Consider the following 18,449-nt stretch of genomic DNA (forward strand, 5'->3'; position numbering starts at 1 on the left):
ATATATGTGTCACATACTAGAGGAGGAGATTTGTGTTAGGAATGGCTTTGTGCAGTATGCAAGGATTTTTTATGGACTGTATTTATTTTCTATCAGTGAGAAAAATGTCTATTCATGAAGAAAACCTGTTGGAGAATTAACATTGCAGGATGAAGTGGGGTTTTTTTGCACAGGCTTGAGTATCTGTCTTATACCCTTACATTTATTAGGATAACCTTACGTTGGGTTACAAAGTAGCTTCTCCATTTTTTAGTATTTTCTTTCTCAACAGCAAATGTAACATTTTCAATGCTGTATTGTTTAATATGCAGCTCAGATAAATATGGTAATAGCACTGTACGAATCTGTAAATGTTTGTGGTAAGTTCTTGAAGATCTGTATTTTAACAGATTAGGACAAATGTCTTTCAGTACTTCGGAAGAGCAGAAATAGCGTTTAAAGTTCCTAGTTGTCAAAGTTATTTGAACTAAGTGTATTTTCAGAAAATTACGTGGGAACTGTGGAATTGCTCAGTTGCTTCAAAAAAACATAGACTTTGATGAGATTTTTTTTCTGTTGTTCTCAGCTACTCTTTGATCCATTTAAAAGCAGATTTTTATGGTTTTTGAGAGGTTAAGGGTCCAGTTTTCTTTGCGTGCAAGATCTGTCAGTATACGTACTTGATACTTCATCACCAGCCTAAGCTGCTTCCCCATTACAAGAACAATGACTGGAAAGTAAATGTTTATGCACGTTCATTTCTGCATTTTTGTTGAAAAACAAAAATCTTTAAAAAAGACCCAAGAACAGAAGCCTAATATAAGTAATATTGTAAGTATAGTCAAAGGAATATATAAATACTGCCTATATTAATGCAGCCACTGAGACTGCTTGAAATTAATTGTGGGCTGAATTTCTTAAATATTGACTGGATTATTTTGTTACTGCTTTGAATTACAAAGGTGGAGGCGCAAACTTTGACATACTCTCTGATTTTTTATCTTCATGTTTGGTGACTGGACCGTGTGGGACATTTTTGGATAAAGGGGGATATCAAAGGACTTGATACATTGTGATGTTATATGACAGTCTTGGGAGCCAGACTTGCTGCTATTCCGTGCTACTGAGAATTCACCTGGTTCATGCTGCTTATCTCATGACACTTGCACCTCACATCTCAGATAACTATGCAATTATGACAGAATTTTTAAAGTAAACTATACAGGTTTTTTATATGTATTTTTAGAAACGAGTAAATTCAAATGTAAGCCATCAGGTTAAGTTCCTCTTTGTAATTTTTTTGATGTTTTGTCATCAGCTGTATGAGAATCTTTTTGCCTTCAGTGCTGCATCCTCAATTTGCATTCATTGAACTGGACCAGGCTTTCAGATATATGTCACTTCTTTGTTTTTATGTATGAAACCCATAATCTTCAAATCATTCAATTTCCCCGCTTTTAAAGGCTTTCTTAATGTTGAACTCAGTGAAGAAATAATATCAACTTCTATCTCTCTTCCTGCTTAAGAAATTACAAGGTTTCTAAGACATGACCAGACTTAGAACCCCAAGTTTAGATTATATCAAGTCTGCTAGTAAATGCTGATTATTTAAAATTTGTTTTTCTTAAATTGGGCTGTGTACAGAGAAGAGTGAACTGTCAAAAAATTAGTGTGAACTCCAGAAATCTAAATTGCAATAAAGCATTTCTGTATGGTGCAATGGTAAGTGCTTTAGAGCATGGGTAAATGTAAACTATTTGTGGGAAGGATGAATTTTATTAATCTGTATTTTGAAATGGGTTACTGGATGGAAAAATGAATTGGGTCATTTTCACTGGATGTGGAATGTATCTATATATAGTGATTCAGCCTCAACCTACTGAGCTCATTTAAAACCAGAACTTACTCAGATTCATAAAACTTCCAAAATATTGTGGGCAGAACATGATGGGTCACTCTGCTGCCTGGGTTTCTAATACTTGGTCAGTCTTCTGATGAGAGTTGCTATGTTTAATTGGTTTTTTTCCACAGAGGAGTTCTAATTCTTCTAATCTCTCTTGTATGAATTTATTTAAAATCTGTTAAAGTAAGTTATTATAAAACGTGGATGTTTTTGTTTTAAAGCATGTAATAAGGATAAATTTGAGTGAAGCAAGTTCTGAAAATCCACTTACTGAATATCTTTATAAGACATTTCCCTCCAGTCACTTTTGACACATACACGTGTGTGTGTGCGTGCGCAGGGAGAGTCTTGAGATATTTTTTCTGCTTCATAATTTTTTTCCTAATTTTTGGATTAGTTTTAATTATGTTTTCTAATAGAGTACTATCACTATACATATATATTGCTACAGATACACACATCACTTCATATGTACACTATATATATATATATTATGAATGTGTGTGTGTGTGTGTATCTGTATGCTGACATACTTGACGTGGCTGCACATTGAGCATGTGACAGGCACGCTGTGTGACAAGGAGGGCTACAGCAGATGTGGTTCCTGTTTGGCTTTGTCTTGCCCATGTGTCTGTACCCCAGAAGGACTGAGCACCACTTGTCAAATCTGTGCACAGGAAATCTTTGTGCTGGCAGTGTTTTTTATTCCTTGTTCAATGTGGTTTTTGGGTGTGGAGTAGCTGGTTTGCTGGTTCAGTTTCCAAGTAGCATACAGAGATCTTTTATTGAAGTGATAATGATATACAGGTATATACCCAAGACAAGGCTGCACACATTCATGTCTGCCATTGTAGATTCATTTTGATGACCTCTTCACCTGAATAAAAAAGTGTAGGAAGATAGTGTGCATTAATAAGTATATTCATTATACTGACTGACAAGTGTAGCTGAGTCATTTTATTAATAATTTTAAAAACTACCTGTGTTGGATAAAAATGCATATACTTTCAAATGTGTGTTTGTTTGAATGTACTTTGAGAATCTAATGCCAAAGTTATTAGGAGCAAAGTAATTACTACATGATCCGGAAGAGCATTTTTAAAGCAACTGTTTATGCTGGTGCACACAATAGTCATAAATAGATGAAAGTGGAATAACTGCCTTTATTAGTAAAGTAATAATTCAGTAAACAAACAAGTAAAATTCATTAGGCAGTACAAAAGATTTCCTAAGCACTTACACAGATGTTTTGTAATTAGTTTGCAGTAGAAAGTACTGGTAGGAAATATGGAGTACTTGGGATGAATAAAAATGTTCCTGTGAATATATACTTGGATTTGTTTTCTCTTATGAGAATAAATACTTTAAGACACTGGTGTAGAAGATAGCTGATAGATGCAGAATCCCTTCATCTTGGTAGGATGTGCACCTATCCACTAGTAATAGTTTGATTCACTTCACACATCTGCTGCAGACAGGGGAAACTGCCCATACAAATGTAATTCATCTAAAAGTTTTGGAAAAACATATAACATTCATCATAGACTTTGATACAAAATGCAGTCATTGAGAACTGTTGAGCAGGAAAAACAGGGAAGATGATATACTACTGTAGATTGTTTTTCTAAAGATTTTTTAGGCACTTCTAAATTCTAAGGTACAGTCCATTGAATGGAAATAAAGTGAAGCCATAAGACTAGTCTTTAGAAAAGTTTAGCCATACTAGAACAGTAGAAGTATCAATCCAAGGGGTTATTCAGAAGCTGTGCTTATGATGTTTCTTGTTTTTTTCAGTCCAGGGTTGTTTTCTGTAGTAAATCTTTGCCTTCCCCTTTTCCTCTTCTTCTTTTGTGTAGTGTACTGCTCACCTCTATGCTGTGCATGTACTGTTTGTTAATTAGAGTAAATACTTAAGATCATCACATTTGAATCTTCCTTTACTCCACACTCATACTTATCTACTTAATTTATCATAGAACAGTAAGGTTAAATAAATCTGTTTTGAACTTCAGCAATAGTCCTAGCATGTTCTAATATTATTCATCATAGTTGTGGTCAGTTGGGATGAAAGTGGTTGCCCACACATGAGTCTAACCCTTGTGGTTGACATCCTCATCACACTGCAGGAATGTAGTTGTCATTTGTTTCTTACACTGGTATCTATCACCATAGCATGTGGGTGTCTGAAATAATGATCTCAGAGTGATGCAGGTCTTCAGGTGATGTGCCAATCTCATGGTGGTATTGGAAACATAAGGCAAGCTTTGAGCCACATTGTGTATTGCTAGCTGTGATTTATTGCCTTAGTTATGGAGATTCAATGTAAGGAGAATAATCCTGTGGTAACTGTTGAGTAATAGAGATTTTCACATTCAGAAACCACTTTTTTCCTTACTTAATGTAGGTGACTTCATGTCTAAGTTAGGCTCTGCAGAATGCTTGTTCTCTAAATACAACAGTCATTGTTAAGGTCTGTTTCCATGCATAGTTACAGGGATTGTTTCTATAATTATATCATGTGCACTGCACTGTTTCTGGTAGATCTCTATTAAAAAAAAAATAAATACAGCCCAGGAGGTTTTTTTGCACGTTTATTATGCTTAGCTCTCCATGTGTTTGTCCTTGTGACTATTCTGTTGTGCTTCTATAGGCTGTAGGGTTTGTTGACAAGGAGAGACACCTTGAGAAGCAGTTAATCTACTTGTAATACCATTGCTTAAATAGTTTGGGTGAATTGTCCTCTAGCATGCCTGTTTCTCTCTGTGGGGATTGAAATGAGTCTGGGTGACTATCTGAGGTCATAAAAGTAACTTTTAACTAAAAAAAGCTAGGTAAGATGAATCTTAGTTATTGAAACAGTGGTTGTTGCCTGGGTAATCCCAGAAAACTTAAATTTATTTTCAGTTTTGCTTATTTTTCTTCTTCTTTTTCTATTTCTGATACAGGTCCTGATGTCTTTACATGAAATGTTCCCAGCAGTGCATGCAGCAGAAATGGCTGTCCAGAGAAACCCACGTTCCTGGGATGCCTGGCAGACTTTGGGACGTGCCCAGCTTGGATTAGGAGAGATAGCACTGGTAGGATAAGAGAATTAATTGTGTGTGAGAAGGAAAGTACAGAAATACCAAGGTTGCTATATATCCTTATGGTAACTTAAACATAGACAAGGAAAAAGACCATTATTATTTATCTCCAGTGTTCCTTCTGCTTTATTGTGTTTCACAAATGCTTCCTGTGTGGTTTTGTTGCTGGACTTGTGGAAGACCAGTCTAGCTCGAAGAGTTTTGTGTCATATACTATATTTATGTGGTGGCTTTATGCAATAGAACAATTATGCTGACATAACTGCACATACTACATTCTGTGTGTTGTACTGCTGCAGTGCAGCTCACCATAGTTTAAAGACAAAGGCAATGTGAAGTCCAAGGATCAGTTTCCGGGCTCAGTTTTTACACATGCCTGCTGATAAAATTCTAGTGTCTTGTTTTCCTTGTGTCCTGCTTATGCAGCAAATAACATGTGCACATTCTTGCTTTCCTCTGATTCCCTGACTTCAAATGGTGGCTGAGGTTGCTTCTTCATTTAATAAGAGAGCAAAAAGCCAGGGATGCTCTGCAGTAGCTGAAGTGCATCTTTTCTTTTCTGAGTTATAATAGCTTTTTGCTAGTTTCTGTGAAAACACAGCAGGTGAACTTGCAAATTCAGACACGTTCCCAGAGGTCCATTAGAAAAACATTGCATTGTGAGCTTTTAGATGAAAAAGATACTGGTTGTATTTTGAATAGAAGTTGCTGTGTGCTATATTGATACAAATAATTTTGTTTGTAATTTAGAGTGGTTTTGCAAAGTTACAATGTTTAGTCTGAAAATTTTCAAGAATTGAAGAAATGATAGGTTTTTTTTTGATGGATGTTAACAATTCATACAAGACAAATTTTTAAAGTGTAGTAAGAAACCCAAACCAGCCAAAACAAATGCAAACTATGTGAATCACCTAGAATCACAGAATGATTTGACTTGGAGGGAACCTTAAATGTCATCTAATTCCACCCCATCCAGCCTGGCTTTGAGCATTCCCAGAGATGGGGCATCCACAGCTTCTCTTGGCAGCCCCTTCCAGATTGTGAGCACCTTCACAGTAAAGAATATCTTCCTAATATCTAAATTTCTCCCATTTCAGTTTTTTCCTATAACTCCTTGTCACTACCATGCCTGATGAAGAGTCCTCTCTCCAGCTGCCCTGTATTCCCCTTTCAGATACGGGCAGGTTGCCATGAGATCTCCACACAACCTTCTCCAGGCTGAACAACCTCGACTTTCTCAGCACATCCTCACTGGGGAGCTGCTCCAGTCCTGTTAGACAAAACCTAAGACTAAACCTGTGTGTTACAGGTGTGCAGTGTGCACCCTTTGTTTGTGCAGTACCATAATATGAAACATCTCGTATAAATCCATGTATATCTGCATTTCAGCAGTGGTGACATTCCATGGTTTTTGTGGTATAGAAGGTTAGGGTTGATGGTCTGGTCTGTCTGGATCTTTTCTTTTTAAGTGTATGAAACTGTCACTGTAAATTGTACCTGACAATTTTAAATGCACTAGTCTAAGGAAAATTAGAGTTTTATTTCCTTCAAGGATCCTAAGTAACTGATGCTGTTTATTCTGTAAAAACAGTACAGTTGCTTTAATATTGGTCATAAATAGTAATATACCTGTACTAGTTATATCCAGCAGACTGATTCATCAGATCCTGTAAGATTTTTCTACGTAGACAAGTTGTGAATCACCAGTGGGACTGGATATCTTGAGTGCTGGGGACCTAGTGTTCATATTATATTAATTTTGTCTTTAGAGTAGGACTTCAGGTGCTCTCTTAGAGTGCATTGTTAAGCTTAATCAGAAAGGAATCTAATTTATGTATCTGAGACTATTCAGTGATGCAAAGCAAAGCATTTTAAGTGGGAACAATCAGAAATTTGCATCAAAGCACTTCATTCATCTGAAACACTGCTCTAGGTGCTCCTGTAATTGTTAAATTGACCTTACTGTGATGAAGAGGGAGGGAGGGAGGTTATCACAGGTAGTTTGCCCTCTTAGTTTTTGATTGTCTCTGAGCAGGGACCCTGAGGTGTGGAAGCTCCTGTTGGTGTCCCCAGTGCTGTGGTACTGCGTGTTCATACTTCATTGCCTTTCTGTCTGTAGGTTGAATTGCCTTCTGCTAAATATGTTTTCACATACAGAGAAGTTGGGGAGTTCTTCTAAAATGCAAATAATGTTCACTGTTTGTTTTTGAACCATGCAATTTTTAGGGAATCTTAAGAGGCTAAGACTGAAGGAATTTTAAAATAAAAAATAAGTTCATAGTTACTGAACTTCTGGAGTCTTCTAGAACAAGTGGTTTAAATCATAATTATCCTTTTTCCATTAGTCTTTAATTGCCATGATTTTCTATTTTTTCCCTGTATCATATTTTTTACAAAGAACAGTTAATAAAGCATAAATATCACGGCTTTTTTAGTAATTTTTTTTTTGAGATTTGGGAATTACTATCCTTCTCAAGAATTGCTTCTTCTGCTTCTTTGTTTCATTTCTCCCCCACCAACATCTGTCTTCATTACCCACATCCTGCCAAATGGTCTGTTGTGAATACTTTTATTACTTCACAATGAATGATGCATTTTTTTCTTAGGGAAAAAAACAATTTACTGTATTTTAATTTGAAGCTTCCCAGGACTAAAATGCTTCTTCCAAACAAATGTAATGTATATGATGAGCTGTGTAATAATAAAAAAAAAGAAATATTTGCTTGGATTTAGTTTTTGTCAAACTTGTGACAAAAAGAATTAACTAAATTAGTCCCTTTTAATTCAGCTTTTATGAAAGTTGTTTGCTCGTTTTTTCCCTGAATTTACTAAATAGGGTAATTAAACAGCAATACTTAAATGTGAGCAAGGAAAACTTTATTTCTGTAAGGCAGAAATTCCTTAAATTCTACAAATCAATGTGCAGAGCACACCTGAGTAAACTTGCAATGTGAATGTAGTAACTGTAGAAATGTAGTCAGGCTTGCAATATTTCTCTCATTTCATTGCAAATACTTGGTTTTACAAATTAAATTTCCTGCACTGCTGATAGCATCTTAACTAGTTAACAATTTTGCACTAATGGCTTCATTACAACACTTCCTCCTGTGAGACAGGGTGAACCCTGTGCTTTGATTAATCAAGGGGAAAAAAAAAAAAAAAACAAAAAAACCCAAAAACCAAACAAAAGCAATATTAAAAAGAAAAACCAAAACTAATCACAAGAAAATCAAGGACTCAATGAAAGAACTGAGTCTCCCACCATGGAGAAATTCCTCAGCCCTGTGACATGGTCATGGGCTGCCAGCTCAGGTGGCGCTGCTTGAGCTGGGGCTTGGCCCAGGTGACCTCAGATGGTCCTGGCCACCCTCAGCCATCCTATGTTCTGTGACTTCAGCTTTATGCCATTGTGGGTCCCTGGCAAACCTGGAGTACTGAGGATCACAAAGTTGAGAGGGCAGAGGTGTAAATATGCAGCAGTTGTGCATGGGTTTTGTTCGATGTTTTGAAGGATGTGGTTTCCTCCCCAGTAGTTAGTGCTTTAGCAGTCTTTAAGTATGACACAACATTTTGTCAAAAGAGTCATGCCTTGACAATATGAATTCTCAGATCAGCCCTTTCCTTTCATCTCTCTTGTTTGGACTGAAATAGTTTTTGGTCTTTTAGATAATGATGGCAGTTTTATACTCCTAAAGAGAGAAATGTCTGTGTTTTATTGGAATGCAGCTAATTAACATAACTAATCTGAATTTGAGATAATTTTTCAACATGTTACAAATGTTAGCGTTTAGAAACATATAGAGTATTTCGGTAATAAAAAGGAAATTGGTGGTTGGCCTTCCACTGGAAAGTCAAAAGTATTTAGGAAGTTAGTAAGAGAGAAAGTACCATGCTTTTTCATTTAAATTATGTTAAATTATTTTCAACAGCTTTAAACAGTCCTACTGAGTTATTGAGGTAATAATCAGTAATATAAGCTTCCCCAGGAAGGTCTTGTGTTAATCCTGCCCTCTCCATCTACTATAGAGTAACCCTTTTTCCTTTTTTAACCACTGTTGGAAATTGTAAATATATTTTGTGATAATGATTGTTAATGCACAAAAAGATCTTTTAGTCAAAGATGATTTTTATTTTCCATCAAGAAAGTTGAAGGGCAAGCAAGTCTCCAAAAGTTGAAATGCCCTTTTCAACTACCTGTCTGCCAGGGATATTCAGTTTTTTTAAGTGATTGTGGCTGATTTAGCTGGCACCTACCTTTGTCAGATCCTCAGAACTTTCAAGGAGTGCATTTCTCAACATTGAGACCTTGTAATTGAAAGCTTTAGCTAAATCAAATGCACAGAATAAGACAAACAGGAATGTTGAACAAAGTTTATTTGACCATTGTTTTAAAATTCCTGTAATAAATTTGTCAGTATAATTTTGTAATAAAGAAGTAAATGTGTTCTTGGATTTTCCTGATTTGCAAGATGGAAGTACTAGTAACACTTAAGCTTTGTTTTCTTAGGCTGTCAGTTTCTAGGATGGGATTGATTTTTGTGGTTGCTGTGTCCTTGGTCCTCCTGGATCATATCCTTGTGTCTGGTGGAGCACAGCGTGAGAGGTCTGTGTGGTAGAGGCAGCCTGAAGCAGTGACTTCAGCAGAGCATGCAGCAGCCTTGCAGGGGTAAGGTGTAAGGACAGAAGGGTGATAAATGTGAGGAAAGAGGGCTGTGAGGAAATCACGTGGTGCAAAATGACGTCTGTGAAATCTGTCACCAGAGCAAAAGAAAGTACAGGAGTGGGATAAGGAGGATGCAAACTTCTTCAAAAAGAGAAGAAGGAAGATGTGAAAATGAGAATGTCTCACACACATCTACCAGATGGAAACAAAGACTCTTATGCATTTGGAATCTAACCAAATCCCAGTAAGCATAAGGCAAAAATAGTCTTTCACATCTGGAAAATTACTATATTTCAAGTACTTTCTCCAGAATATGAGACTTCCAGAACTTTTGAATAAAATGGTTTTGGAAATGTAAGAAGTGCAAATATTGTGCTCACCTCATTTTTTAAGACACCAGAATTACTTTTGATGAAATTTTCAGGGAGAATTTTTTTTATTGAAAAGCAGAAATAATCTGAACAGAAAGTTACACAGAAAAGTTGAAGATGTCAGTTTAAAGTAAAAAAAAAAAAAAAAAAAATCTGCATTCATATTATACCATAGAAACTATTAAACTAGAGTGAAAATACCTGAAAGGATGGAACTTTTTTCCTTGTTTGAAGGAGAGAAATATCATGAGGAGTCTTTAAATATACTAAAATGTCTTATTCCCCTATTTTCTATGTTACTGTGATATGTGATAAATGCTTCTGTAAAAATTAGTTATTTATGTTCATGGTGAGTAGTACAAAAATAAGACTCAAATTCCAGTAATATATTGTCATAGAATCATAGAAAGCTTTGGTTTGGAAGGGATCTGTAAAAGTCCTTTAGTCCAACCTCCTGCAATCAGCCAAGACATCTTCAGCTAGACCAGGTTGCTCAGAGCCCTGTCCAGCCTGGCCTTAAATGTTTCCAGGGAAGGGGCATTAACCATCTCTTTGGGCAACCTGTTGCAGCATCTCAGTAAATCACTGTGAACAGTGTCGTCCTTACATCTAGCCTGAATCTTCCCCTTTTCAGTTTAAAGTTATTATCCCCTATACTATCACTGCATGTCCTTGTCAAAGTTCTTCTCCAGGTCTTTTATGGGTCCTTACAGGTACTGGGAGGCTGCTGTAAGGTATCACTGAACCCTTCTCTCCCCAGGCCCAACATCCCAAATGCTCCCAAAGTGTCCTCATAGGAGTTGTGCTCCAGCCCCTTGATTCTCTTTGTTCCCTTCTTTGGCCTCAACACAGCAGGTCCCTGTCCCTGCTGTGCTGGGAGCCCAGCTCTGGATGCAGTGCTCCAGGTGGGTCTCAGCAGGGCAGAGCAGAGGGGCAGAATCCCCTCCCTGCCCTGCTGCCCACGGGGCTCTGGATGTAGCCCAGGACACGTTTGGCTCTCTGGGCTGGCAGTGCCATGGCCGGGGCATGTGCAGCTTTTCATTCATCAGCACCCCCAAGGGCTATGCTGAGTGCTGTAAAAACGCACAAACAAAAAAATTCCCATAGTAAAGATCATTTAGCACAGAGAAAGATTACTTACTTCACCGATAGACGTCCTTTGAAACAGGCCAGAAAGTGTCTGCCTAGTGTAACATAAAGGTCTACCACATACTTTGGTGGCAGACACAACCTCTTAGAATTCTGGCTTTTTGGGGGCTTTATATATAGTGACAGTTACTAAGTCCATGTCTTTAAAAAAAGTGCAGTCTGATCAAAATTGCCCTTTACACTTAAAGGCTATGCAAACCAGCAGAGGAGACTGTACCCATGGGACAAATGGAAGATTGTTTGCTACAGAGTACTATTTAGTGAGACAAAATGTAAGATACTTCAAAAGTACAGATTTTTCAAATACTGTCATTCCACAAGGAAGAATGTCTTGCAGAAGGTTTTACATTGCACTTCCTTACAGAAGCAAAAGCAGATACATGACTGTACTGATAAAAAGTCCTGTAGTCCTTATATGAAGGATCTCTAAAATCACAGCTGCTCTTGAAAATGAAGCTAGAAATATTGATTTTATATAGTGTCACTGGGTTTTCCTACAATGCGACAGGAAATTGGAAAAGGAGATCTCCATTAGGGGAAGAATTAGGAAGAATTAAAAGTACCACTGTTCTTTTCTTTTGTCATAATAGAAATTAGAGGCTTTGGACACTATTCCAGTGGCAACATAAAATTTCAAATGGATGGCAAGTATGTATTTTTCAGTTTTACATCGCTGCTTTAAAGTAAATCCCTCTGATCTTTTGCAGCACTTAAAATTTACTTAATATTTTGTTATTTCTTTATAAACATGTCAAGCACAAAAACTCTTTTCTAGTAGATTCACTAAGATCTTTTTATGTTGTATTGTATGAATCATCAAAGCAGCTTTGACGCTTCCCAAATGTTATTTATTGTGCATGAACATAACTGTATAGACAGGTTTTAATTAGGGGACCTCTTTCATGGAAAGCTTAAAAGCAGATGGTGTTTGTTTGTATTTTCTTTTCAACAGAAATACAAAAATGAGCATTTAGTGTTTACTTGTTGTTCTTGTATCCCTGAAAATTAAAAACTAGCAAAGTTGAATAGAGTGACAGTTTTACAAGAACTAAACTTCAGTTCTTCTTCTGTTTAAAGTTCAGCATGCTCCTGCACTTCAGAGCTGGCTGTGGACCAATAACCAAGCTTTTTTTTTCTCTCTGGAATTGAAAGGCTGCCTCTTACAACAGCGGTAATACTGATAGTATGGGCAGCATTTCTTAAATCTGATTTTGTATTTCTTTCTTCTGAGTTCCCATCATATGGAGTCCATATATTCATCTGTGCCATCAGAAGGATGAGTTATAATTTTCTGTCAGTGCAGAAGAAAAACTGTGATTTTCCAAATTATTGGCATGCTTTAAGTATTTATAAACTACAACAGAGTAAGTATACTGTGGTTTACCATATATCTTTAAAGTTTTAATATTCAAGTTGCCTGAACTCTTCCCAAATATCATCCCAATCCATATCATCACAGTTTTCCAATCTTACAGGAAGGCTTCTGTACATGTCATAAAAGAGTTTGGTCACTAAGGTGACCCATTTTCATAACTGACTTCACAGTCATAAATGTGAAATACACACCTGCTTTGTGTACATGTACCTAAGTTTGAGGTTAAGGTAACCAAAAGACAATACAGTTGTAATTCTTGGTGTAGCTTTTTTCTAGTATTGTAGCAACCTCTTATTTTAGATTGTCACATTTCTTTGTTTTTAATTTCACAGCTTCTCTGTTGAGGATTTGTATTTGTGAGTATTTTCCCAGCTGAACTGAAAGAAAGGAGAAGCATCACTAACTACACTTACTTCTACTAGTATTATGTTATTTATAGGATTATAGACGTTCTCTCTTAGAGCAACTATTGAAGTTTGGGGTTCATTTGACTCCTGTTCATTTATTTATGTGGTTTTATAACCACATACCTATTACAGAAACTCTTTACCATTTGGCTGGTTTTAGTGTAGTGTGATACCTGTATGTGAGACGACTGTATTCTAATTTAAAAGCAGCAATACCAGTGGTACTTCAAATTCCAGTCATCCCTTTTCTGTATTTCTTTAAACTGTATCTGTCTGCTTTTGCCTTTTTGTACATCTGATGATGAGAGAAAAGTGGAATAGGAAACCATCAAAAAATTGTTTTTCCTTTTGCTTTCTTAATAACAACATTGTTTCTAATATATGAACTCTCTGTTGTGCCCTTGTTGCAGGTACCTAGTTTATTCATGCATTTTTGTCCTTTCAGACACAGTTGTTTGGGGGTCAGGCTGCTATTGAACCAAGATGAGGGGGGATTCCTCCAATAAAGACGGGAGTAAAATGGCTTTTGGCTTTGCTCAAATGATATATGTAATTTTTTTGTTGTTGTCAATTTTTATGAAAAAGGTAGAATTTAAAGTGTCCCATCTTTGTTTCTTCCTTGTTCTGATTATAGGCAATCCGAAGCTTCCAGGTATCCTTACACATCTTTCCAATGAACCCTGAAGTATGGAAAGAAGACCTTTCCTGGGCAAGAAAACTACAGGAACAGCAGAAGGCCACAAAGACTGAGTCAGCGCAAGCACTGGCAAAAGAGCTCGAACAAGAGTCAATCCCAGACTATGACTTTGAAAGTGATGAAATTGTGGCAGTCTGTGCTGCCATTGCAGAGAAGGAGAAAGCTCTTTCAGCAGCTAAAACGATGGTGATTGTGTCTGCTTCAGGCACAGTAGAGACTGTTACTGAGCAGGACAATTGTCCTGCAACTCCTGATGAAACCCTTTTCATCAGGGCCCGGTAGGGCAGCCTCATGAGTTGTCGTACTCATAGTTTTAAGAACTGCTGTTATTTATTGTATTTTGCTTGCTTTGTGCTTGTTCTTTTTCTGTTAAATGGTAGGATAGCCTACAAAAGTTAAAGAATTTAAGTTTTCTTTCCTTAATTAATAAAGCAATGATCTGGGTTGTAGTTCCATTCGTTTTTGTCAAAAAGAAAGCCAAGTGTTGATTCTAAAAATTCTATGTTGAAATGCTTAACTGCATTCTAACAGCTGCTTCATCTTTGTGTATTTCATAATTTTTCAAGTTAGTGTGTACATTTTCCCAGTAATTAGGAAAGTTTTATTGAAACTGTAAAAGTGCTGTGGTTTATCCCCAGCTGGCAACTCAGCCCCAAACAGCTGAATGCTTCCTGGTGGAATGGGGGGGAGAATTGGAAGAGTAAAAGTGAAAGAACTTGTGGGCTGAGATGGAGACAGCCTAATAGGGAAAGCAAAAGCTGCACATGCAAGCAAAGCAAAACAAGGGATTCACCCACCAGTTCCCATGGGCAGGCAGGTGTTCAGGCATCCCCAGGAAAGCAAGGCTACATCACGTGTGACTTGGGAAGACACTCAGAATGTCCTCCCTTCCCCTACCTCCTTCTTTCCCCAGTTCTGTGTGTTGTGCTGTGAGATTGAATATCCCTGTTGTCAGTTGGGGTCACCTGTTCTGGCTTGTCTTCTCCCGGCTTCTTGTGCACCCCCAGTCTTCTCACTAGTGGGGTGGGATGAGGAGCAGAAAAAGGTCTTGACCCTGTGCAAGCGCTGCTCAGCAGTAATAAAAACAACTGTGTGTTACCAATATTTGCCAGCACAAAATCAAAACCTAGCCCCCTACTTGCAACTCTGAAGAAAATTAACTCTATACCAGCCAAAAGCATCACAAAAAGAAAAAGGGGCATTTAAAAATTATTTCAATCACTATTAATTAGCATTATTTTTCTTCCAGTAAAAGTGTGAACTGTTTTCTGTTATTGGCAGTCTTTGTTTTCATTAAGGTTACTTGTTCTATGAGAAAGTTTCCTATGAAGCAGGGATGGGTAATTATTTCTTATGTCTGTGTGTGACAGATCTGATTTGTACCCAAATCAAGTAGAAGCCTTTATGTTGTTTTCCTCAGTGAGTGGGTTAAACACTTCTGATTAGATTAAAGGAAATGCTTTACCAACCAAAGCCCTGAATGCTTAGTTACAGCTGAATGTTTCACTGGAAGAAAGAACACTGTGACTGAAACTGGTTTTTCCTTATCTTGTGTGCTGTGCTACAGACATCACCAAAAGTAGTATGGTGGGAGTAGGAAATATGGCTGAATTGTATTGTATTTGGGGCTTTTCTTTCCTAATGAGGCTAATCTGATAAAGGCAGTCAATTTGCTTTTCCTAATTCTTATGACCTGCCATTAACAGTATGCTCTTAGGGAAAAAACCAGTTTTCCAGGACAGCGTTGCTGGAGTCTTCCTTTTTATCCTTTTTGGATTTTGGATGCAGTGTTGGGTGATGAGGCATACCCTAGGAAATTTTTTTAATGTTGATTTTTTTTTTTTTTTGGGGGGAAGGTGGCATTGGTTCCTCACACAGGCAGTTCAGACATGCAATCAGGCTGTTTCTTTGATGTGCTCTGTGCTGAGACTGTTCTCATTTAACTGTCTGGGAGACATGGTAGAGATGATCACATCCTAACAGTACTGGAAAAAATGGTCAGCTGAGGAATTCCTGAACAATTCATTTTGGGAACACGTAATTTTTACTTGATTTTGATAAAATTTTGTATGATAATAGATAGTTGTGTAGACAAGTGAAACTTCTGACATCAGTCATCTTTGCACTTTTCAAGTTTGATTTCTAATTTCAAAATAGTGCATTTTAAAAGAAAATAATGTTGCTTGAGAAGTATAGTGGTTTTGCAGTGGAAAATGCATTGCAGAAAAACTATCTCAAATCATACTTTCTGTTTATCTGATATCAGAGTATCTTTTTTTAAGAGGGTACGTACAGTTTTTTAAAAAGACTTAATTGCCCTGTTGTACTCAAGTTTTAATTAATTTTTGCAATATTCTCCCTAAATGTTTTTTGTATTTGTGAATTTTTAGATCTGTGCTTGCATGAGCACACATTCACACAAAATCACACCTTTTACTATCTTCTGAGTATTCAAAATAATTAGAACTAGAGTGGCATAAATATATTGAGAAATGTAAAACATCATCATGCTGCATTTTTATTTCTTCATGAAGTTCAGAACGATTTTAAATGCTTAATGGATAGGCACTTGATTAAGATATGATTTGATAGTTTAAATTATTAGAGTTGAAGGATTTCTCAGTCTTTCTCCTATCAACTTAATACAATCTAGTCAGCCGTGGGAAGAGTTAACGTGAGAGGGATTTGGACAGATTTCTTCAAAGAAGAGATCTCTGGCTGGAAAAGGAGATGTGTGAGATGCTCTAGCGTGTGTTTTCATTCTGAAGGAGCTTGGCTGTATCCACCTCATCTTTCTTTGCACTTTGTACTTGCGTCAGTGTTCTGTCTTTACTCATACAGAAAGGACTGCTGCCCTTCTCTCAGAGGCCTGGGTTATCACAGAATCTGTTTCCACTGAAATGATTCACAAAGTTCCTATTGACTTCAGCACTGCAGGGCCAGAATGCTGGAGGGGTGTACATCTGCACCATCAGGCTGTGCCAGGCTCGAGGGGTGGTGGTTTCCATCTCATATACTGTGTTTTCCTTCTGATTAGATTAGGTTATGAATTCTCTGTATTGTCCGAACTGTAGTGTTTTGTAGAGCAGTTCCTGGGACACTCTTTTCAAACTGGAGAGAAGTTAAAATATTGATGATTTCAACATTGTTTTTGTACGGAATGCCATGTTTTGCATGTGTGTAATTTTCTGGATCAGTCTGCAGTTTGAATAAAATACTGACTTTGCTGCTTAGTGATGCCTGTTTATTCTTTGGGTTATAACAAAAATAAGTATTATTTCCCATTCTGGAATGTTCCTCATTTAATAATTGGCTTTTGTCTCTGGTGAACATGTTAATTTGTTTTAGTAAAAAAGAAAAGAAGAAATCTCAGGGAAAAATATTTAACAAAAAGGTGGTGCTCAGAGCTTTTAAATCTTTCAGGGATATCCACATGAGATGGAGCAAAAGGAGATGTTACCCAAAACAGGATATTAGTGAAATACACTCCCTCTTTGACATTAGAAAACTATTTTTATTGTCATCATTAGTGGCAGTGACTGCAGCAGCTTTCATGTGTTTGCCTTCCATATGAATCACATACTAAAATGCTCAACTGTTGCTTTCAAGAGGAAAGCTCAAGAGCAACACTGGGTTAGATGGATTCATTTTTGCTTGATTTAGAAAACTACAGTTAAACATTCAGATATATTTTTTCCCTTTGAGTCCCTTTGTATCCAGTGGAAAGAAATACACAGCCTCACAGGGCCACTCATATGCCTTGTGTTAGATAAGTATCAGAATGAGTTGAATCAGCCTCCCAAGGTGCCTAATTATTTCCCTTGACTACAAAGGAAGCTCAAGGTGACTGACTGGCAGTTAAGCTAAAATGCTGAAACCAGGCATGTGACTTCCACTCTCATAGATGGAGATAAATATCTTTAAAATCCTTAAATGTGCTGAGAAAGAAATAAATCCTTTCTGACAATACTAGAGGGTAAAAAGGGAATAATGATCAGATGACACAACAGTGACACCTACTTGATAATACCATAAGATACTGGGTTTTAAAAGTAGTTATGGAGAGGGATAAAAAGCAAATGGAACAGTTTACTCAGGGTTTAGACATCAAGATCAGAGAGGTAGCCCTGGAAACTTGCTTGCCCACACAAGGTAAGTTCCTTCCCAATCCTAAAACCAAGGGAAAGGAGGTAAAATACTAGCATTGAGATGCTATCTTTAATTTATTTTGAGTTCACTGAATTGCTATAAAACTATAATAACTGTAGTTAGGGCTGGGGCACAGGAAAGCAGAAGCATGTGGGCTTGGTTTGTTGGCAGGTTGCAGGAGCTATGTGTTACTGTCGGTCACTGTCAAGTTACATGGTGTTCCCAGATCTGCTGGAGTCCCTGGGCTGTGGTTTTTCCAGAGGGGCTGGTTCTGGAGCAGCAGGGGCTGATGGACACCGGTGACTGCTGAATCCTGCCAGGTGTGCTGCCTGGCTTTCAGGGCTGATTTCCTAGGAGCCACAAGGCTAGGAGCTGTAAGGGTTGTAAAGGATAAATGATCAAAGGGAATGATTAGATGAGGGGATCGAGCTGCCTTTGGTTTCACAAAGCAGGAGATTCACTGAGTTTCTAGGTCTGTAAGTCTGGCAGGCCTGGAAGAGGGCCTGGAGCGCAAAGGCCTGGTGGTATTTGGTAGCTCTAATAGTAAATCTGCCTTAAGTGACCAGGTTTGCTGTTGTGTCTGGCAGCAGAATTAAAAACCTCAAAAGCTTCCTGACTTAGGATGTTGGCTGTGCCATTTGAAGCCAGCAGATTACACTGACCCTGTTAGTGC

At 37.4% G+C, this 18,449-nt stretch overlaps 1 protein-coding gene across 2 annotated transcripts in view; it reads left to right on the top strand.

Annotated features, from left to right (window-relative positions):
* Positions 1 to 16,858, top strand: part of TTC33 (tetratricopeptide repeat domain 33) — a 43,718-nt gene extending 26,860 nt beyond the window's left edge. For both annotated transcript variants that reach the window (XM_041400999.1, XM_041401000.1), the window contains exons 4-5: positions 4,828 to 4,959; positions 13,565 to 16,858. In XM_041400999.1, the coding sequence (XP_041256933.1) occupies positions 4,828 to 4,959; positions 13,565 to 13,909 (477 nt within the window). In that variant the 3' untranslated portion in view covers positions 13,910 to 16,858. The remainder of the gene's footprint in view (positions 1 to 4,827; positions 4,960 to 13,564) is intronic.
* Positions 16,859 to 18,449: the final 1,591 nt, after the last annotated feature.

Source organism: Onychostruthus taczanowskii, unplaced genomic scaffold (assembly GCF_017590055.1).
Source record: "Onychostruthus taczanowskii isolate IOZ18803 unplaced genomic scaffold, ASM1759005v1 scaffold180, whole genome shotgun sequence".
Taxonomy (NCBI): domain Eukaryota; kingdom Metazoa; phylum Chordata; class Aves; order Passeriformes; family Passeridae; genus Onychostruthus; species Onychostruthus taczanowskii.